At 34.3% G+C, this 23869-nt stretch overlaps 1 protein-coding gene across 1 annotated transcript in view; it reads right to left on the bottom strand.

The window, feature by feature from the left end:
• MRPS9 (mitochondrial ribosomal protein S9) overlaps nt 1–23869 on the bottom strand; it is a 48108-nt gene that overhangs the window by 2511 nt on the left and 21728 nt on the right. The window contains exons 3-9 of the mRNA XM_032226461.1: nt 19791–19853; nt 19665–19695; nt 19228–19307; nt 6872–6957; nt 3207–3282; nt 1540–1708; nt 209–317 (exon numbers count right to left, since the gene is read on the bottom strand). Coding sequence (XP_032082352.1) covers nt 209–317; nt 1540–1708; nt 3207–3282; nt 6872–6957; nt 19228–19307; nt 19665–19695; nt 19791–19853 — 614 coding nt within the window. The remainder of the gene's footprint in view (nt 1–208; nt 318–1539; nt 1709–3206; nt 3283–6871; nt 6958–19227; nt 19308–19664; nt 19696–19790; nt 19854–23869) is intronic.

Genomic DNA, 23869 nt, shown 5'->3' with positions numbered 1-23869 from the left:
ATTACGGTCCAAGATATATTGGGATACCAATAGTCTGAAGTATTTGATGTTTTACCAACATTTTCACACATATATTCAAGTTTTCAAATTTGATTATACAGCAAGAAAATATGAAGATTTTTATAAAACTTAAAAATACATGAAATATTTTAGAAAAATACCATTAAATTGTTTTAGCAAAAAAAGGTTCTCTTTTTTAAACACTCACCTGTCCTGCAACACTGGAAAATAAAGTAAATAATTATCTCCATTTATGGTAAATTTTCCATTTCCATTTGCATGAAGTGTAGCAGTTGCTGTTGCTGACTTTCTCTTACCTTAAAAAGAAAAAAAAAACTTTGCACATTTATTTCATGTTTAGCATTTCAAAATGTTTAGCATTTTTTGCATCTACACATATAGCATTTCGAAATGCTAAACAAAAATGAAACTATCTTTTGAAAGGGAATCTCTAGAAAAAGTGAAAGAAAATAAGCATTCTTTCAAAGATTAATTCCAAAGATGTTACACAGCCTCTCTCCTAACCTAATGCAGCACAAGGAGATCTAAGTCTAAAATTGTGTTTTGGGGGTGGAAACGTGGCCTAAGATACAGAAAATTAATCTAGATTCCAAATTTATGAAGGGCTGGAGAGCACTCTAGTGGTACCATTTGATAGCATACAGGAGATATTAATATCTTTCCACAATTAAAGGTTTATGCATATCTCTGAAAGCAGTAATTGGCAATATTCATTATCAAAAAGGCCCCTGTAAAAAGAAAAGGGACTCACGTCATATTGTATACCATGAATACAATGGACATACGTTTTACAAAACTACCACTGTTAAATTTCCTTTTTTCTCCCAGCAGAGGGAGGCATACCCTGATAATTCAAAATGGCAACCGGCATCTAAAAGAAATAATTATTTTGATATAGTTTCTGTTTGATTTAGAGTATACAGTATTTGAACAGAAATGCAAAGACTATTTTTGAGCTACACTACAAATTGGGTGTGTGAGTCAATACACACATATACTTTTGACTTTTGGCTACTGCTTGGACTAAACTGAAGGGTTTTTTGGATTTTTCTTCAGAAATGGTTTGTCACTCACTGCCTGCTTCCTAGGGCTGAGATTGTAAAACACATATTGTTTGTCAAAGAAGTCTGAATAAAGTAAGCCAGTGAAGTAATTTAAAAGTTGCTTGTTGCCAGACTGAAAAATCTGTATGAAAAGCAATTTATAATAGACCACCTCATGATGTACGGTGGATGCAATATTATAAATCATCTTCAATACATATGCCAAATAACTTAGAAACACAGAATACATTTATAACTATTTGTTTTAATTTAATGAAACAAATATGACCACATAGAACACAGAGCAATAACACTGGGCGTCTTGGGCAGCATCTTTCTTTCTTTCTTTCTTTCTTTCTTTCTTTCTTTCTTTTCTTTTCTTTTCTTTTCTTTCTTGACATGTAGCTAATATTGAGAAATATTTGGATTTTCAGGTTGCCAAGGATTTAATTTTGAAATTTAGGAAAAAGCATACCTTCTGCAGTGCTAAAGGCCACTCCTCGCTCATCATATTTTAGGGGTTCAAATGATTGTTTTTTGGATTGTATAGGTAATTCCTTGCGAAATTTAAGCAGATAATCTTGTTCCATATCACAGTATGGCAGTGATACTAATCTTTCCAGCAGCTGAACATACCTTAAATACTGTAGACAATAAAAATTCATTAAGGGATGGTGGTGCAAGTGTAATTGCATTTGTCAACAACTTCTATTTTTACCTGCTTGATCATTTTAGTTCTGTTCTTACTGATAACTTTTGACAGGATGACACTTCTGTATTTGCATGCAGCTTTCAAAACAACATGCAGATGTATCATTTCCTATGTGAATAAAGATACCTAATTCTATCCCTTCCACCAACAAATGAATACACTTCTAAAAACTTTAAGGAAACTCTTTGTCAGACTAACTTCATTAACAACAATTGATGATTTTAAAAAGAGATTTAGAGGGTCTCAAAAAAGTCCTTTTTGATAGAAAAGGGGTAAGAGACAAAAGTCCCAATTAATTTAAGGAAACTGTTTTCTAAACTCTACTTGTTGGATTATTTTTATGCAAGTCTATGACCGTAATAAAGATTTGATTTGAGATGATTTGATTTCCTAATAGGTACAGGAAGTGTGCATTCATGCCATTGGTCGTTCAAAAAGGATTTTACCTTAGACTTGATTTTAAAAACAAACAATCAAGGTTTTTCAAAATTCAAGAGATACTTGACTCAAAGGGCAACCTCTTGAAATAATTATCCTTTGCTAGTATAAGTTTTACTGCTTTCATTTGAGCATGTGATTAAAGAAAAGTGTCTCACAAGTAATACAGGGCCTCCCAACCACAAGAAATAAAGTAGCAGATTCAGGTTTAATGTCATTTTATACAGCTTGGGCTAGGAAAAGGAAGGAAATAAAGGAACATTTTCTGAAAGGCTCAAAAAGTATAACTTTCTGTACACTTATTTTTTTGCTTCAGAGAAGCAAAGGTAGAAGTTAAAAAAATAAAGGAAAGAAATACTAAATGGATACAATAGAGATAAAATAATGACATTATCTTTTCAGTACAAGTAACCCAGTGGCAGAATATCAAGATCTGTTAAATATAATCACAATGGACACAGTCTTAAACTGATTTGCTGATGTCACTAGTTATTTAACAGACTGTATAAAAGAGTAATAATAATTACATTTGGCTATCAGGGACATGTTAAAATGGAATGGCAAACTACATGTTTGAATGTTCTCCCTTGAGATAAATCCCTTACTGGACATCACAAAGAGAGAGCTCATAGACAAGGTTTTGGTTATCTTGTCTCTAAGATACTGTATTTGAGGGTGGTTTTGTTTTGGTTTTTCTGTGTTTACATAGGCATGTTAATATCCATCTAAGTAGAACCACCATCCTGCACAGTATGAAGTGGAACAATTCTGCTGAATATATGTTACCTTATGTATGATACATAGCTATTCCTGAAATAACATACTTAAAATTACTTCGTATCATAACCATTTAGGGATATGTACTTATGGGACTCAAACCAAAGATATGAATAATTCCCATGTCCCAGGGAATTTTCCCCCATAATCCTTACAACCACTAACTGTTCCATTAGGATACAAGGTTCATTAAATAAAGGAGATTAATTACTCACATTTTGATCTGACAGTTTTTCCACTAACATTTCTTCCAATTCCTCTTTAATCAGCCATCTGCTGCCAATCAAGTTCCTGTTTAAAATATCACATATATTCTCTTTTAACTAATCATGCAATTAAAGATAAGATTGCAGCTAGACCATACCGTTAATTTGGAAATATACTTTCCTTATGCTGGAGGAAATGCAACCTAGAGTTGTAAACTTAACAAGCAGGTTAATTTGTTAAAAAGTTAATAATTAAAAATCTAGACATCATTTTCTACAGGATTTTAATACATACATACATAACATTTGTATTACAATTCCCACACCCAAAGGTAGGATATGACATTTTTAAATAGATTTCAATAGCATTTCTAAATCCAATCTGACCTGAGGCAGACCAGCCTCTTAGTTTAACAAATATAAAAAAGAAATATATATTGAGTATAGTGTTAGATTAGCCTTGACACATTTTTTAATTAAAAAAAGTAAATATGAAGTTGCAATGTTACAAAGTTATAAACAACCAGCCTATAGCTCTCATAGGCATTTTTAGAAATACAAACAGGGCTGTGCAAATTGTATTATATGTGCTTTTATTTTCTCAGAAATATATCAATTTACTCACAAACACAAACATAGAAACTGAATAAATCATAATTAGAAGCAGGGAAAGAGAAAAGGAAAGAACAGGAAGAATGGGCTATATCAGTTTGTCAGTAAATGACATTGCGTCCAAAATGTACTTCATTCCCAAAATAGTGGAATGACTGTTGAGCTACTTATTTTACTATTATTTCTTTTTGTGGTTTCTTTTCCTTACTCGGTTTATCTCTACTTTATTCAGTTTACATCAATGTTTTTCCTAACTTCCTAAAGGTTCTTCCATTTTCAGAGTTAATAATTTCTTTCCCCCGGATTCACATATATCATAGGAGTTTTTTGAACTAATTATTCATATTATAATCTGGCCTAACTATTGCCTTGGAATTTTTAATTTGAGTCACTGTAGTCATGATTATATTTGGGTTCATTTGATTTCAATTTCTTTTTTCATTTGTAATCCATTGTCAATCATTCATCTGGCTTATCACCTGATAGCAACTTTTCTCCTCAACCAATATTAATAACAGGCCCAATACTGAAGCTAGAGACTATTAATCCTTCTGAAAATGTCCAATTTTAATTCCACATGCCAGGAATTTGTATGATCTAAAATCCTTATATTTTTGTAAACACTGCAAACAAAAATGATGTCACAGTTATACTTTGAAATAAACACTTTTGTTTCAATTAAGACGCATCTGTGGATATCCCATAAAGACATAACTTTCGCTAGTTATTTCTGTGATGAGTACTATACTGTGGCTCTTAGTGCATTTAAAACTTGAAAAGAAGTTATGCCAGCTCAGTGTTTGATCCATTAGGTGATCTCATTTCCAAGAAATTATACTCTTTACCAACTAATCTATTGCTCACTATCTATACTTTTATATTTGAAAATCTCTTAAAATTGTTTCTTTTTTCTTATATCACTTCCCATAACTTTATGTAAGCTGTCCAAAGTCTTACAAATAGGATGGGGTATAAATATTAATACTCCTAAAAGTATGATATAGCATCATAGAAATGTACTTGTATCAAAACTAATTTAATCTTCCTCAGTTAAAGCTATTACAGGAACCCTATTAAAAACGTAACTAAAGTATTTATTTAATTTACTTAATTAATTAAATGTAGGCACTACTCAGCTCTAAATGTCTCTGAGTAGCTCATTACATCAAACAAATAACAAAACAGAAGCAGCATCTGACCATTCAATATACAATATGTTCAAAGATTCTTCCAACAAAGGAGTCCAACAATCTATCTAGGCAGAAGCTATGAGAGACAAGTAATCTCTCAAATAATTTGGTTCTATGGCATACAGACCTTTATAGGTGACAACCAGTATCCTGAATTCTGTCCAATCATATCGTAGCAACCAGTTCAGCTGGCAAAGCAGCAACACCTGGGCATACCAAGGCCATCACTGCCTGTACCCTCCATTCTATACAAACTAAAGCCACTGAATGATCTTCAAGGGCTCTTAAAGAGCATATTGCCCATTTAGACCGTATTGCAATAGTTAAGCCTAAGTGACTGCCTAAAAGGCCTTTTAACCCATGGAAGAACACAACTATTCAAAAGCTGAAGCTGTACAAATGCTTTCTTGGCCACAGCTACCATGTGCTTTTTGATCAGGAGCTGGGAGCCCAAGAAAAGCACCAAACTGTGCACCACTCTTGAATAGGAAAGTGCAGCCCCGCTCAAAATACAAGATAGAACATCTTCAGATCTGGGCCCCCTAATATTCACAGCCAGTCCATGTTTGTATGATAAGTCAAAATTGGTTTTTTCCCATTTAGCCTTGCATCTTGAAAACTTGAATCTCAACATCATCACTTGTTGAAAGATATAATTGTCTATTATATACACACTGATGGTATTAAACCTGAAGTTTCAGAGGGCCTCACCCAACTTACATGAGGAAGAAAGAAAGGCATCCCATAAAAGAAAGACTGAAGAGACATCCTTTCCCTTGTCAACACTGACAGGAAGGAAGGAAGGAAGGAAGGAAGGAAGGAAGGATTAAATTAATTATATTTTATTATATTAATGGAATGAAAAGCTGCTGCCAGATCAAGGAGCACAAGGATAGACGCATCACTTCTATCCACCACCCAAGAGTCATCATGCACAACATGCTATCTTTATACTAAATCCTTGCCTGAAAGCTGACTAAAACAGATCCAGATAATCCACTTCCTCAGGACTCTGCAAATGCAATCTAACCACCTTCTCTGAAAAGGGAAGTTTGAAGATAGGACAATAATTGTCCAAGATGTATGAATGACCACTTGAGGAAAACATGCACTACCGCCTTCTCCAAAAGCACCATCCCCTTTGTAAAAGAAGCCAACACCATCACACAGACTCAATTGTTGATTATTTTCCTGAAGCATTTATAACCAAGGAGGAACCTGAATCTAACAAACAGATAATCAGACAGTTTGGAGAATCTTTTCCACTTCCTTTAAGAATCTCCAATTCACATTCAACCCAGGCCATACTACAAGAGTAAGCCTCAGGCATTTCAACCTAATCTGCCTAAGTCAGAATTCAGCTCAAAGCTGATCTGAGGGACTGCTTGCCAAATTGTTAGGATACTATGTTTTTCACAGCAGCTTTACAGATAATCCAAGGATCCATCCTTCTCCAGCAGAAACTAGGTCGCCCTAAACAAGGCCAACAGATAACCCTCAGTATTTATAATAAGGGTGAATAAATATTTTCATTTTGTCACCCTTATCACTAGAAGATAATCCCAAATATGGGTTCCTACCCATAGTTAATCAAGCTCTTTCCAAGACTTCCTCCAATGTTGTTCTAGGTCTCTCTTCTTAATTTCATCTCCCGAAGATCCAAATATGTGAAAAGGGATATGCCACATAAGGATGTTACGGTCCAAGACTTTGGCCAAACCACATCACCTTTTGGATCCATCAGAGGGATAATCAAATATGCTGTTTCATTACATCATTACAAAATGATGGGAAATTTTACATAGAAATGAATATATAGAAATGCATCTATGCTTATGTTCCATATTCATTATAATCTCAGGGACAACTTACATAGGTGCTTTATCCTCAGAGAGCAATCCTTGAGCATTCAGTTGATTTTGATAATTTTGAATGTGCAGTAGCTTACTGTACAACTCCTAGAATACAGAAAATATAAATAAATGAGTTCCAATTGTGAAATGTCCACAGAAAAATTAATTTGGTAACTTATAAGATAAAAGCTCAACTTCAAGAAAATATATATTTCCTACTTGCAAACATGAAATCAGGTGGTGACTGTCAGGCTAGCATGCATATTAACTAATGAAAAATATAAATACATGAACATTACTGCACACATGACCCGATAGCGAATTTAAATGGTAATTTGCAAACAGAATGCTGAAGTAGAGTCTTGTTCTAAACCAGAATATTTCTTATTTAAATCAAATTCTTGTTTTTATAAGTTCTAAATATAATTTGGTATCTTTGCTAAATTGTCCCTTAATTTTCATATTCATTTACTTCATTCATATCCAATCTTTCCACCAAGACTTCCAGAGAGTACCAGTATACATCAGGATTCCTTTAGTTTCCACACAATTCTTTGAGAAAGTATGTGGGCCCCAATCTCTTAGTGGGCTGAATGGAGAACCAAATATATACCTACATCTTCCAAATTTCTCATGAGCTGTAAACATCCTGATAAAAAAATAAATAAATCCAGCGACTCAAATATGTAATTCCAAACATCCACCGCAACCGATTCCCCAGGCTGTATTATAATATTATGTGCATTTAGCTATGAAATAAAAGTATTCAAACTATAGGTTAAAAACAGTTCTTGGTGTCTAGGATAGAGTTCATCACCTGCATGATATACATTACCTTACTGTTAAATAAACAATGAACACAAACTAAATATAATTTGAAGACTTTTTACATCTTATTAAAGTACATTTCAATACAGAAAATGTTACTTATGTTGCAATTTCATATCTGATTTCCAGGTTTTCTACAAAAAATGTTCATAATATACGGTATTAATAAACACTGTAAAGAAGATAGGTAAATACTATTCAGAAGCAAATAGAACAGACAACATAATGATACATGTTATCTGAAAAGGTTTTAACAAAATATACAAAGATTAATATGTTGGAAGCATTCACATCTGAAAGAATTGAAGAATGCATCTTAATTTCTTTAAAATGGATAGGCAAAGATTTTACTAATAGATATTCCAATCTTGTAAACTTATGTTGTAGACTAGCAGTTGGTAGAGTAGTATGAGGACCTTGGAAAATATATTCAAATGCAGTGTCTCTGTACCTACTAAGATGAGCATGCCATGCTATTCCTTCTGACACTTTATGGAAACAAAAGCTGGACCTTGAAGAAGCAGGACAAGAAGAGTATTGACAGTTTTGACCTTTGGCATTGGGGAAAACTCCTGAGAATACAGTGGACAGCCCAAACACAAACAAACAAATGGATGATCAAACAAATCAACCCATAGTTCTCATTAGAGGCACAAATGGCCAGACTCAAATTATCCTATTTTCCACACATTATGCAAAGATCTAACTCACTGGAAAAGGCTCTAATACTGGAAAAGGAAAAGGAGAAGAAGACAACCAGAAGCAAGGTGGATGGATTCAATTAAAGTAGTGATGAGTGCACCATTGGAATACCTGAAAGACCAGGTTAGGAATAGATTTATCATCAAAAATATATATGTGGTTACCAGAAGTCAAAAATGATTTGATGATAATCAATCAATCAGTCAGTCAGTCAATGCCTCTACGACATACACACAACAGCCATTTTGTAATATATTTTATGAAAGACTTATGTGCCATATATGTATTTTTTTTCATAATACAGGAGAATAGTATCTCTAAGCTTGTTACTTAATAAGATGGATAATATAAACAATGTTCTGTCTAAATAAACAAGTATCTGTTCAGCAGAAACTTGTTGCAAGTATGTAAGTATGTAGGCATTATGAGCTCAAACATGTAAGTTAAATTAAGAAATAGAACAAGGAGGGTGGCTAATGTAGGCCAACTTCTTCAATCTAATGCATCCCAGACCATACTCCAAATGTTGGGTCGAAATTCTCCAGATTGTATTCCATAACAATTTAAATGATGGGGACTAAGTTGATAAAGGTTAATACTGATTTTCCAAAGAAGTCTAATATTATTACCTTACATTTTTTTTCTGTATAAATAAATCTAAAAAAAACCTAAAGCATTCTGTTAGAGGTATTATTATGCTCATGTATTTAGGAAAAATAGCATACAGTATGTCAGAAATTATAAACAATGTTGTAAATGATAAAGGATTGTCTAAACAATGCACAGGAAATTAAAATTAACTTTTATTTTAAAGTGAAGGTTCGGAACTTATGTGCTTCTGGTGTCCCTTAGCTTAAGTGTGGTATGAGCTTCGTACTTTGTTCATGGTTGCATGACAAATCACGCTTAATGAAAGTATGTATGTATATTAATGGAAATATTTCCAAATGTACTGATACTATTTAAGCAACTATATAAATATCCTACCATAATTACACTTTGTTTGTTGAATGTATTTCAAATGAAGAAACGTTTAATCAAATGGGGAGCCTGGCCACTTGAAAAGATTGTGCATGTGGAAAATCACCAACACTGTTTTTTTTTTCAAAGGCAAGAGCTACGAATGTTAAGAAGTTGTACTCCCTGTAATTTTTCTATAATTTCTTCATTATGATGGAATGCAACAAAACATCTTGCCCTTGGCTTGCTCTGTTTCAGCCAAAACAAATGCAAATGGCCTGTCAGATGACAGCTGCTTGATAAGGCCCCTCTACAAGACCTGCATGCTTTACTTTTTTCCGTGAAACTTGGGATGAAAGGCAGAAGGCAGGAAGAGAATTAATGTAGCATACAGTCTAAAGGCAATGCTACAACCGTGATTAAGTAGAAAAGCTAAAAGGCACAGATTTTCCACAGCCTCTCTGCGTGCAACCCATCCGTGTAACAAGTTGACAGGCATAGTGCGTCAGCTCCATCATCCTCTCCGACAGCTAAAACGCAGCGCTGCATCCCTTTTCAGAGAAAATTTGTGTCTGCACCATGAAGCGTTGTACATTATTTCTTAGCACTGCAGGGGGGCTCAAGTCCATATGGAACCTTCACAAATATTACCACAGATCAAACCAGCAGCGTTTCAAGGCAGATTTGACATACCTATTTAAATGAACAGTAGGGGTCCTCAGGCTGCCTCAGGCTGTGCAGGAGAAAACTCTCTGGAAAGCCTAGGCTGCAGCTCCATTACTCAGCAAAGACACCCTCTACATTTATCATTCATTTCATTTCTGCCAGGGCAAGAAGCTCATTTGCCCAAGGTCAACCAAAAGAAGAAAAAAAAAATTCCTCTCTTCTCCTTCTAAAGAAATAAATGTACCTGACAAGTGGGGATTTTGTCCTTTGGGTGCAGAGAGTACAAACGAAGATAATTCCAACAAACACAGGAAAACAATCCTCTTCACAGATAAAGTCCTCTAAATGCTATTGCACCTTTAGTGTTACAGCATCCAGTAACAAGAGAAACAGTCTTTTGATAGCAGCACTATGCTGAAAAGTGTTACTTTATTTTTCAGGAAAATGGGCATTTCATTTTTCGTAACCATCAATACTGATTCAGTTTTCCTGAAGTCAAGGGACTAAGGTTTACAAATGCATATACTGTGCAAATGCAATAAATGTTGCACCTTGAGATAGATAAGTTCAGAGAGTACAGAGGAAACCCACCTAGTAATTGTTCAGTAATGAGAACAGTGGGGGAAAGAAATAGTATCATCCTGCATTTTTTAGATTTAAAAAGAAATGGCAACTGAATACAATCAAATTAAATATTGGACTTAAAAAAGCAGATTTCAATAAAGTGAGAGCAATATTAAAAGATGGATGTCAAGTTTTTTTAAAAAGATATAATAAAATCAGAAATCTAAATAATGTCAATGAACACTAAACTGAAAACAGTGGAAAGAGCTTGTGTTGCTCTTTGTTCAATATTTCTATTAATTAATTGGATCAAGTAATAGAGGGAATGCTCATCACATTTCCCAAGAACAGTTGAAATAACTGGGCTTGTTTAGCCTTTAGGAAAGATGATTGAGTATGAGTACAATACAATTCTCCAAGTATTTGAAAAGATGTCACAAAGAAAAAAATAAAGACTGGTTTTCTCTCATTCCAAAGCTGACAACAAATTAATTTAATTTATAGGAAAGCAAATTCTAATTGAATGTTTGCTTACTTCTTTAAAAAGAGGCAGTTCTTTTATTTGTCTCTGGATCTTACACATGCACAAATTTTAGGAAAAGCTGCAGAAATAATTTTAGATTCTCTCCATATTGAAAGAGAATATCCAGATTTTGTTATAATTTTCCAAGTTAATTAAAAAACCCTCTCCAATGGAAAATAAGACCATATGCTAGCTAATAACTTACTAAATGAAAACAACTGAAGGAAGCAACTGAAATGCAGAACAGAATAAATAGGGATTAATGACCAATCATGGGATTAGAAGATTTCTATCAGTATTTTTGATGGCAGAGTCACCTCTTATCTCTTCAACCTAACAGCCATAAGGGCAGTGCGAGAAAGGTGAAGTGAAAGTTGCTGCAGGGTGCTGTCTATAGCCCCAGAGCAAAGTTTTAAAGATAATTCCCCTGCAATTGAAATTTGAGGTGGAATTTTTTTTATTTATTTATTTGCAAGTGCTATATAGTATCCTGGCCACTAAGACTTTGCTTCAGAATGCTCTAAGAAAAGTTAAGAACACATGTTACAAGTTCTTTACTTTCTTTAGAACTCTCATATAAGAATGTCTATTGGTAGCCTTCAACTTACAATAGCAACTGGGACCAAAATTTCCATCGCTATCCAATGCAATCGTAAAGCATGATTAGCTTGGTGATGGCAAACTCTGCAGTCACATTAGCCATTGTTAACTGAATCCTAAGGTCGTTTGGTGAAGCAACTTCCTGCTGGCTTCCCACAATCAGAGGCAGTGGGGAAACTGGCAGGTAGTTGCAAGTTCCAGACCTGCAGGCAGATATATAATTATTGCCAGGTGGGCGGAGACAGATGTGTGCAGGGGTGGGAGAAGGAGAGTATGTGAGAGGCTCAATATAGATATATGAAAGATTAGGGAAGGAGCAAAGGGATACTATAAGCACCTTGTAGATTGGGGAGGTACGAGATGTGAGAAGCACAGCGCAAGTTGAGGGGGCACATGGAGTGTGTTAAAGGTTCAGTGCAGGTTGGAAAAGGATGAGAATGAGCGGGCGGTCAGGAACAGGTGAGAATGCAAGGGGGCACATGAGAGGTGCTGTGTGGGTTGTAAAGGTTGTAAAGGGTGCAAGGGGATGCAAGAAGGTATCACATGGGAGGAGGAACCAAGGTCACGATGATATGGTTGTGCGGTATCGATGCTCTGAGACTGCAGCCAATACTTTTGCCGCTGGGTGGTCCAAACGGACCTTAATCATCCCGAAGAGATAGTGAACAGGAAGAATACATCTTGCTGATCTCAGGGATATCGCAAAATCCCTCAAAAAAGCAAGAGAAGTTCTTCAAGCTGACGACAAAAAATCCAGCCAAGACTGACGAAGTCGGGGCGGCTCCAAAACGGAAGGATATGGAAAGAGAAAGTGTTTCCAGCTGGTGAGAAACTTTTATTGTTTTAAAAAGAGACTGCCTATAAAAACTTAAAAATTAATTTAAATTGAAGAATAGAAGAGTCAAGCGGCGAAATTAAATTTGGAATGGTTTTGGACAATGGTTATCTTACCTTTTAAATGCTATCTTCATGGATGGAATTTATGCAAGCCTTTTGAAATGGATGGATTAAGTTTTCTTCTTCTACCTTCTCTTTATGATTCTCTGTAAACTATAGGCTAAAGTTTTCCTCGTTCATTGCTGTGGGTATTTTTCTAATCCATTTAAAGATTGGACTCCTTTTTCTAACTTGAAATACAAAAAAGATACAAAAGGAAACTTTTAAAGTGTGTTACCACTGCTCGGAGGCTGGGAGGTTTTTGTTCTTTCACAGATTGTTTTTGACTTGGTAGCACAAGATTTTATTGCTTGGCTACAAAGAGTGATAAGAAGGAAAACACACAGATGGCCCTTTGAAGTGAAAACAACATCCTTTGTGAATCTATGCTTTAATCTTATTAACCTTCCAAGCTAGAGCAGCTGTGTTTGTTAGAATTACACAACTTCAAAAGAAAATAGAAGTCTCAAATTTGCAAAAGATACGTTCAGAAATACAGAAATTATCAAATATATATGAAAGAATAGATGAAAAACTGGAATACTTAGAGCACATAACAATAAAATATGATGGAAAAAATTGAGGATGTTTATCAAATGCAAAACGGGATGATTGAAACTCAAAAAACCAAAGTGGAAAATGAATATAAAGAGATGAAACCTGCTGATATTGATGGTAATTGGTTTGAAAATGGAAAGAATGGAATACTTAAAGAGGAAGTAAATGGAGGGGAAATCTATTCCAGAGGGCAGGATATAGAAGAAGAAAAAATTAAAGAATCTATGGACTCAAAGAAAGAAATTCTACTAGCAAAAGTATTGATAACACTGCTGAAAATCAAAGACAAGCTGAATAAGGAAACAGAAAGAAGGCATCAAGATTATATGAGAGATCTTACAAGCAAGGAGTTGCTAAGAGAAGTCCATACAAAGCTGATCAAGAAGATGATTAGAGGATTGGCACCACAAATGGCAGAAGATATGAGATTGTTTTGTTATTGGAAAGATACAGGTTGATAGATGGAAGAATATAATTTAAAACTAGTTAAACATAGTGAAATTTATTGATAATAGATATAGCTTAAATAAATAATTGATAATGTTAGTAATGTATAAAATGTGTAGTGTTATGATGAGTATAATTGGATATGAATATTGAATGGTACCCATATAAGGAAGATTAGCAATCCCTTTGGATTATACATAAAGGTTAATAGTAATAATAATAATAATAATAATAATAATAATAATAATAATAATAATAACTCCGCCGTTGCCGGTCCCAAGCCCGGATGAGAAAGGAGGAAGGTTGGGATCAGGTTGGCATCTGGTCCCGTAAAAAAAACCCCCGCCAACCCATAAAATATGGTGAAAAAAACGAATAAGAATTCCATACCGCATCGGTCGTCGCGCGGGTTAACAAGGGCCGCGGCGGATGTTGGGGTCCCTGGACATCCGTCGACAAGTGGGCTACAAGTGGACCAGCCAACAAAACGACAAAAATATAGTGCAGATGAAAACCGTGCCATAATGGCCTGTTACTACAACTCAGAGCCAGAAAAAAGAGGATATTTAAAGCGAATGTATGAATTATGGAAACAACAATATCCAGATTCAAATGTTAGTGAACAACGACTAGCAGATCAAAGGCGATTTATTATACGGAATAAAGTGTTTAGTGAAGTTGAACATGAGGAAATTCAGGCAAACTGCAAAACCCAAAAAACAATATCACAAGCGGAAATAACTGATATTCAAGACACAACTAAAGACACTATAGTAGAACTCCCAGAAGAAGCTCTCGGGGAGGAAATAACATCACCACCACTAGAACCAGTTATCATTGAACCAACTGATGAACTAACTCAAAAACAAAAAGAATTGAAGGATAAGATCATGGAACATTTTCTGCTTAATGAGGAAAGGCAACGTTTACCATCACTAAAAACTGTGCCTAAGAAAATTTTGGCCCCTATCATGAAAATGGTTAATGCAGTGTTTTCAACAATTGAACCGGGATCCATCTTGGAAACAAACCAGTTAATGTACAGCACAGCTGTAATAGTCACTAATGAACTAGGCATTAAAATTAAAATACCTAGTCACACAACAGAAAAAGCACCAAAGCCAAAGTGGAAAATCCGTTTAGAACAAAAAATCAAAAAATTAAGGGCAGATGCTAGTAACTTAAAGAACATGCATGAGCAACGACTTAAAAACAACAAAATCATAGATCGGCTAATCAGGAGATATAGATTGGATACAAGAAACATCAATGAAGCTGTAGAGATTGTAAAACAGCAGATAACAGCAACAGCTAGAAAAATTGAAAGATATGAGGCACGAATCATCCAATATAAACAAAATCAGCAATTTCGATCAGACCAACGGCGTTTTTATCAAAGTCTTAATGTGAATGGTGACACCAAAAGTGAAAAACCAGAAAAGCAGGCCACAGTTGAATTCTGGAAATAATTGTGGGAAAATGCAAAGGACTACAACAAGGAAGCAAAGTGGATACATGACTTTGAGAAAAGCATTGGCAACAAACAAATGCAAGTATTAGAAATAACAACTGAGATGATCAAAAATCGAGTTAAAAAGGTAAAGAATTGGACATCACCTGGAAAGGACCAATTACATGGTTTCTGGCTCAAATATCTGACCAGTTTACATGCAATATTGGCCAGGCAACTGAATGAAATTTTACAAAAGGGCCAAATTGATGAATGGTTGACAACTGGAAAAACATACTTGATTCAGAAAGATCCAACTAAAGGAACAACACCTGAAAACTATAGACCAATAACATGCTTGCCAACAACCTTCAAATTACTCACAGGCATTATTGCAGATAACATGATGGATTATTTGGAAACAAACAACATCTTGCCAGTAGAGCAAAAAGGCAACAAAAGAAGGAGCAGGGGCACAAAAGATCAGCTTCTAATTGATAAAATGATATTAGAAAATTGTAAGAACAGAAAAACGAACTTGAATATGGTCTGGATTGATTACAAAAAGGCATTTGACTCACTGCCACATAGTTGGATCATAAAATGCTTAGAAACAACTGGCATTAGCAAAAATATTAGATCCTTTACTGAAAAGGCAATGAAACAATGGAGAACTGAGTTGGCAGTAGGGAATGAGAGCTACGGAATGGTTAATATCAAGCGAGGAATTTTCCAGGGTGATTCACTTTCACCTCTTCTCTTCATCATCGCAATGATCCCACTATCAGTAATCTTTAAAAAAATGAAATTAGGCTACCAAACAGCCAAAAAAGCTGAAAAAATTTCGCATTTACTATATATGGATGATTTGAAACTCTATGGAAAGTCAGAAATAGAAATCCAATCATTGACAAATACAGTCCGAGTATTCAGCACCGATATTTCAATGCAGTTTGGCATGGAAAAATGCGCCACTGTATCCATAAAAAGGGGCAAAATCACTGCATCTGAAGGAGTTGAAATGCCCAATGGCCAACTAATTAAATGCAAAGAAAATGAAGCCTACAAATACTTAGGCATTCTGCAGTTGGATAACATCAAGCATGGAGAAGTAAAAACTATTGTCAGACGAGAGTACACCAACAGAGTTAGGAAAATTTTGAAATCTAAATTGAATGGTGGAAATACAATCAAAGCCATAAATACCTGGGCAATACCAGTTATAAGATACACAGCTGGCATAGTTAACTGGACACAAGCTGATTTGGACCTTTTGGACCGAAAAAACCAGGAAACTAATGACAATGCACTACAGTTTACATCCACGTGGTGATACTGATAGACTATATCTGCCCCGAAAATCAGGTGGCAGAGGATTATTACAAGTGAAGCAAACAGTTGAAGAAGAAAAACATGCACTGGCTGATTATTTAAAAGAAAGTCAAGAACATCTATTAATCGAAGTAAAGAACAAAAATCTACTGAAGGCCCAACAGACAAAACAAGAATACAGAAAAGATGTGATAAAATCAAGAATGGAGAGTTGGCAGAACAAAGCACTGCATGGTCAATTTCTGGAAAAAATAAAAGATAAAGTGGACAGTGAACAAACTTGGTTATGGTTAAAAACAGGTACATTAAAGAAAGAAACAGAGTCACTAATCCTGGCTGCGCAAGAACAAGCTATCCGCACAAATGCCATTAAGGCCAAAATCGAAAAATCCTCTGATGATGCCAAATGCAGACTTTGCAAAGAAGCTGATGAAACTGTTGATCACATACTCAGCTGCTGTAAAAAAAATCACGCAGACTGATTATAAATTGCGGCACAATTCAGTAGCACAAATGATCCATTGGAATTTGTGCAAAAATTATAATATTAAAACAGCAACAAACTGGTGGGAACATCAGCCTGAAAAAGTCACAGAAAATCAGACGGTCAAGATCTTGTGGGATTTCCGTATACAAACCGACAAAATACTGGCGCATAATACACCAGACATCACACTGGTTGAGAAAAATAAGGTCACAATCATAGACATTGCAATACCAGGTGATAGCAGGGTCGCCGAGAAGGAACATGAAAAAATCACAAGATATCAGGACTTAAAAATCGAAATTCAACGACTATGGCACAAACCAGCAGTGGTAATTGGCACACTGGGTGCTATTCCAAAAGCACTGGAATTACATTTAAAACAGTTAAAAATTGACAAAATCACCATCAGTCAAATGCAAAAAGCCGCACTGCTTGGATCTGCACGCATATTACGAAAATACGTTACGACGTCCTAGGCCCCTGGTTGGGGCCCGACTAGTAACCAATGCCAAATCCGGCGAAACAACTGGCCGCTGTGATACAATTGTATAATAATAATAATAATAATAATAATAATAATAATAATGATGATGATGATGATGATGATAATGAACTAAGTTAGATACAATTAAAGTTTTGATTATTAGGGGGAAATGTTATGATACATGATATAATCGAATAAGGAGGGATAACAATGCATATATAAATATGGGTATAACATAAGGAAACTGGATGTAAACTTTAAACAGTGATTTGGAAAGGAGGATTAGAAAACTTTGTTATTAAATATTATGGATGTTTAGTTAGAACAGGACATAAGGATTTAGTGTTATTGGAGGATTTTAGAAATAGTAATCGAAAGGCCAGTATGTGGTTAAGTATTTAACTTTGGTATATTTTATGATGAAGGACGTTTAAACAATTATAGTCAAATGAAAATGGAGATTTAATGATGGTGACATGTATAAATATTTGAGTTAAAATACTTATGTTAATATGAACTATGTTTGTTGACTGTGGAAGAGATACACAAATGGTTTTTTTTTGTAACCAACTGATACACTTTCTATAGCATGTAAAGAAGGATAATGTATTTGTTCTAAATTAAAAATTAAAAAAATATTTTAAAAAAGAAGGTATCACATGGATCAAGGATGATGCACAGTGACTGACATGGTGCAAGCAGAGTGGCTGGGGAAGATGCACAGATGGGGGAAACCTACTCCAGGAAGTAGTGGTTTTCTCTGCTAGCTTCTCCACTGACTTTCTGGGAAAGGCAACACGAAAGGCATAGAAATCATATGATTGCAGGGTACTTAGTAACTGGTCATAAATTAAAACAGATTGCAGGGCACACAGATTGTGATCACGTGACAGGTGGGATGGCCTGAACTAAAAGGATTGGTTGTAACCAGGGGTGGGTTCCGTCCAGCTTTACTGCCGGTTCATTCGTGTGCATACATGCACAGTTCAATTAAAATTGTTCTGCGCATGCATAGAACTCCAAAACAAGATGGCGGCGATGGCAGTGGCAACCAGGAAACTAGTTCGGGGGCGTGGCAGGCCTGGGTTGCTGCCGGTTCCAGCAACCAAAGCCACCATACCACTACCGGTTTGGCCAAACCGGGTCAAACCAGTAGGAATCCACTACTGGTTGTAACCACCATTTATTCAGCACAGTAATTTGAAACAATCACTAACTGAAAGGTTGTAGGTCAAGAACTATGAGAAGCACCTTTGCTATCTTCATTTTTGTTCCCTGGTTACTCCTTCAACTTTCTTTTAACCCACTTCTCATATTTTTAGTTTTCACCTTGTCATTCTTTACTGGAAATCTAATTTTAAAGAGAGCAGCCTCAACTATGGTGAAGTCCACCACTGTTCATTTATAGCAGATTGACTGCAAACCACCACAGAACTAATAAGCAGATTTGTTGTGTGCCTAAATCTCAAGCTATTATCTGAATTTATGTTTAAATGTTCAAGTATTGTAAGAATTTCATAAATATATTTTATAATGCTTTCAGTTGAAAAATACTATATATTTTAAATAAATTTATAACCACTGAAGGCTGTCATATGGTTGGAAATGTATGGTATATTGATGAACAAAGTAAATAAATTATAAAAGGTATACATTTCATTTATCATATCATTACATTTTAATAGCTGGACCTATTTAATACTGATAGACTCAAACCAAAGCTTAATTGGAGAAAAAGCTATTAATTCCTTATTTGATAATTAGTTTTCCTCAAAAGAATATTGCAATTTAAATGTGTACATTGTATTTTCAGGAGGGGAAAAAATTAAACCACTTACATGCATTAAAGAATAGTATGACTGCTTGCCAGTATAAAAAAGAAAATTAAATGGACGACCATCTTCATCCCATTGAATAACTGAAGAAATATAACACAAACAGCAGTAACTATACAACTCTAATCAAATATACAATTCCCCCCACCCCAAAGAGAATTACACCTAAAGCAGGACTCCATTTAGTGTGTTTTGTATTTGAAAGTGATAACATTAACTATTTGCATAATCCTCTCAATCGATTCTTTAAATCTAAACAATGATACAATATATGTGAATGATCTTAGGATTGTTTTCTTTATACAATACTCTTATCCCAAATAAAACATAACTTTCCAAAGCATCTGATTACGTGCTTGGACAACAGAACATTGGATGGGACATATATTAATGTTTTGGAACCTACCCTATGTACAAACCATAGGAAAATCTCCACTTACCACTTGTCTTTGGAAACACTTCCTCAGGGTGCTGTTTAAAGTAGAGAAAAATAGTTTATTAATATAATTATTACTGTACTAAGCTAATAGTATTCTGATTTTGGTAGCACTGCATAATGTTCTTACCTTCATCAAAGGCCTGGCCCTTTTATCAAATAGACCAGAAGGAAATAAATAGGCAATTGCTTTCTGTAAACAAAAGTGAAATTAGACTTTTAGAAAACATAATGATAATCATAAACCTCCTATTAGAATATTAGTTTTTGATATCATATTATTATTATTATTATTATTATTATTATTATTATTATTATTATTATTATTTCAAATAGTAGATAATGGAACTAAAAGTGTAAGTCCATTAAGTGAGAGTAGATGCAAAAAAGAAAAATGAGGTGTGGGATACTGATGCAACTTCAAAATGAAGGAGAGAGATCTTTAAAGCAGATATTCAAATACATATTCACTTCATGCACATTCCAAAATGAAAAGTTAATTTAAGAGTGAAAAAACTCATCATTCAGAATTAAGAAATCTAATCAATTTAGTATTAACCAGTCATTTAGAATTCTATTTCCAAGTTCTTACATAATTTGCTTGTTAGTTCTACCTGGTAATACTAAATATCAGAATTAATTCATGTACTGTCCTTCTAATAAAGGAACATATATAGTTGAGTTCTCCATGATGTTCTGAAATGAAGAGAAGGAAATAAATTCTCTTTAAAAACCCTAAGAAATTTTCAGGCTAGCTTATTTTGTTTTGATTGTGCTTTCAGGGAAAATAAACATGGTCATTACCACTGATAAATATTTCTGTAAATTTTCAGGAGTTTCATACAATTTCCATGCAGCTAAAATAAGAGGGACTATATATAAACTTTGCTGATTGCTGCCATCATTATTCTCTAGACAGGCATAAATTTTAGCTCCCCTTTTCCCTACTAAAATAGTGGCATTATTGATAAAGCTTGATTTTTTTTAAAAAAACTGAGTTAATATTAATGCAAGATAAGCAGGAAAGTTGAATCCATTCAAGACAATTTCAAGCTCTTTTGACTGATAACCCCCATTTGTCCATAAAACAGTAGCACTTTACAATTTTTTGGATTCTGGTCATTTTTCACTGTTACAACTAATTCTGTGTGAAAATTCCGACAATGTACTATCAATCAATAGACTAGAAACATAGGTTCTCTGAACCACAGAAGTACTTGAAGAATCTGAATGGGTAGAGAATTGGATTGCTACAAGCTTATAACTACTGGAATGCAAAATTCTGGAATTCAAACAGCCATGAATTTGAATTATTTCAAATTCTAAGCTTTTATTGCACTTCTGTATGAAGTTTGTTTGTTCCATTATATAGGCAGAAAAATATAATCCTTATAACAATCACCAGAAGGGATTCTAACGAAGTCACTTGACAAAATGAAAAATTGTTTTACTCAGGGAGAAGAAAACATATTTAAAACAGTGGTGTCAAATCCACATTGTCATAGCTGCATCACATGACATATTGGGACTTTTTTTCATTTTGCTAGACCGGGTGTGGGTGTGGCCAGCGCATGATGCATCTGGCCCACGGGCCGGGAGTTTGACACCCCTGATTTAAAACAAGAATATATAAATTGCTCTGCCTCAATAGGCAATTGAATTGTGACTTAAAAGAAGCTGAAAATCTTAGTTTTTCCTAAGATAAAAGAAAATAATTCATTCACCTGGAGTTATAAGAAGGCTGATTTAATTTTACTTCAACGTTGTACAGTTAATAAAATCTGTTGCTTTGCAAATTCTAATTAAAGGATTCTGATGTTTGTTACCCAAAGTTATTATGTCAACAGAGATGGGTAATAGGAATAATGTTAAATAATGGAACCAAATAAGGAAACAGTTCTGAGGCACACATTTTATTCAGGTTGGGAGAGACTAAATTTACTGACCAGTTCATCCCAAAATGTTTGCAACAATGGACAAATGTTTAGTTGGTCCCAAGGATATAATAAATGAAGACCTAGGTGGCTACATGCTCCTTGTGAGCATAGTACATAAAAGGCTGTGAAGAAGGCTGTGTATTTTTAGGATTTTGTATTAAGGAGACAACTGGCATGATGTGCTTGAATGATCATTTGTTACACCTGTTAATTATTTTGAAATGTTTTTATTGCAATGCCGTGATACTCACATAGTGCAGTCATATACAATCATGTATAATTCATTATGAGAATGAATGTTAAACTATTGTGTCAAGAAACAGTAATGCAAAAAAAAAATATCCACAGTGATAAGAAATAGACTCAAGCAAGCAGTTAATATTTTCTTTTCTGAAGAACTGTGTTGCATTATAATTATATTAACTCAAGGATATTTCTTATCAATAGTATTTTCTGTGGACACAGACTGGTTTGTCAGCACTGTCAACCTACTTAATATGTGTGGAGTGTATAAAGATCTCACCTATTACTTTATTAATATCTTATTGGCATTCCAAACAGGGATTCTGAGAACTCAGCAGCAAACAAAAAGGATTAGCTTGATTTTATAGAAGGGTATTTTGATTCTCTTAGTGGCTTGATGAATTCCCATTTGTTAGTCAATGGGGATATTGTACATACACAAAATAGGTGAACATCCATTTGTGAACAAATGGGGATTAATTATAATGACAATAGAAAAACCCATAGTGAGCCAACGGATATTAAACACCACATAAAGTAACATGTCAAAAGAATATATTATGGAATATTGGGACCAACTGTGTATACATAAGTAGTGTCCTCTATATTTGCTTCTGTTTGATGATTCAAATAATCTCAGCTATGAAAGCAAAAAATCCTGACTGCAACATTGCTATAATTAATGCAGAATAGCCCAATATCTGCATATATGCTAAAGACATAGAAAACAAGCCTAAGGCAAGGCAAGCCAGTACACCATTAATTAAGATTTTTGCGGGTCATGTCACTTTTTACTATAATGTCCCTATCAGGGAACGATCACCTTGCTCATCTCCTGAAAATTAAAGTCCAGTGATTAAAATGGATATCTACTAAGCAAGTATCACTTGGCTAAGAGCTTCCAAAAATCTCCTGCTAGACACATAATAGGAAAGTTGGTTGGCAAGATCTGACTTTAAATAATACTTTTGAGATATTGTGTAATAAACGCAAAAGGCTCTTTTTCATCTAATCTAATAGCACTTGAGGATCACTGTATAGAAAATTTACCTGCAGATGAATGTCTGACTCTGCCACAGTCAATTGACCATAAGTGAAGTAATAGTACAATGGCAGTTTAAGAAATCCTATTACAGCCAGCCAACTTTATAATTGTGCTATTATTGTGATAAGAAAAGTATTCATTTTGTAATGAAAATTTCTACCACTTCCTGTGCACATATTTATTTAAAATCTTTTATTTTTTCTTTGCTTGCCATGGAGCTCATACTGTAATTTCCTAAGTAATCCCAATTTTGTCCATTCACACAGTACCTCATCAACCAGATTACATGAGCTGCCTTGAAACCAGTATTCAAAAAAAAAAAAAGAAAGAAAAGTTAATACCATAACTCTTAGTCCAAATAAAGTGACACCTTCATCTGAAGTTCAAAATAAAAACTAGCAATGGATGCATTAAACTGAGAGAAAAGGAGATCATAAAGTAAGAGTTCATATATTCAAAACCAATACTGTATTATATATACTAGTAATGAAATATTCATTGTGGCCCACCCATTAAGAGAAGTATACACTGAGACCATAACAATGTTTTTAAAGTAAATTCTGTTGTAATTTGACAGTTCAAAAGGATTTCAAAGAAAATTAGCATAATCAGGAATAGTTTCATAGGAGGAAAAAAAGATACTTTGTTTCAAAATAATTATACATAATTCCTATTCAAACACAACTATTCTGTATCATATAATATACTTTAGCTGACTTTATAAATCTCATTTTATCAATCATGTTATTTTTATTCCAAAAAACAAATTACTATTCAGATTGTACTAAGTCATTTAAGCATTTGAAATATTATGTTTGTGTTGTCCCAGGAATTATTAAATGCATTATATTACTATCATACAGTCTTCTGAAGATAAAATTAATATGTTTTTAAATACATACCAACAACATTTTATAGTATTCTGAAATCTAGGTATTAAAATTAGGTCACATAGTTTTTCCAATGTTCTCAAAATTAACTACA

Source organism: Thamnophis elegans, chromosome 11, assembly GCF_009769535.1.
Source record: "Thamnophis elegans isolate rThaEle1 chromosome 11, rThaEle1.pri, whole genome shotgun sequence".
In the NCBI taxonomy this organism is placed as follows: Eukaryota; Metazoa; Chordata; class Lepidosauria; order Squamata; family Colubridae; genus Thamnophis; species Thamnophis elegans.
The sequence above is the reverse complement of the archived record's forward strand: the minus strand, read 5'-3'. Positions and strand labels throughout refer to the sequence as shown.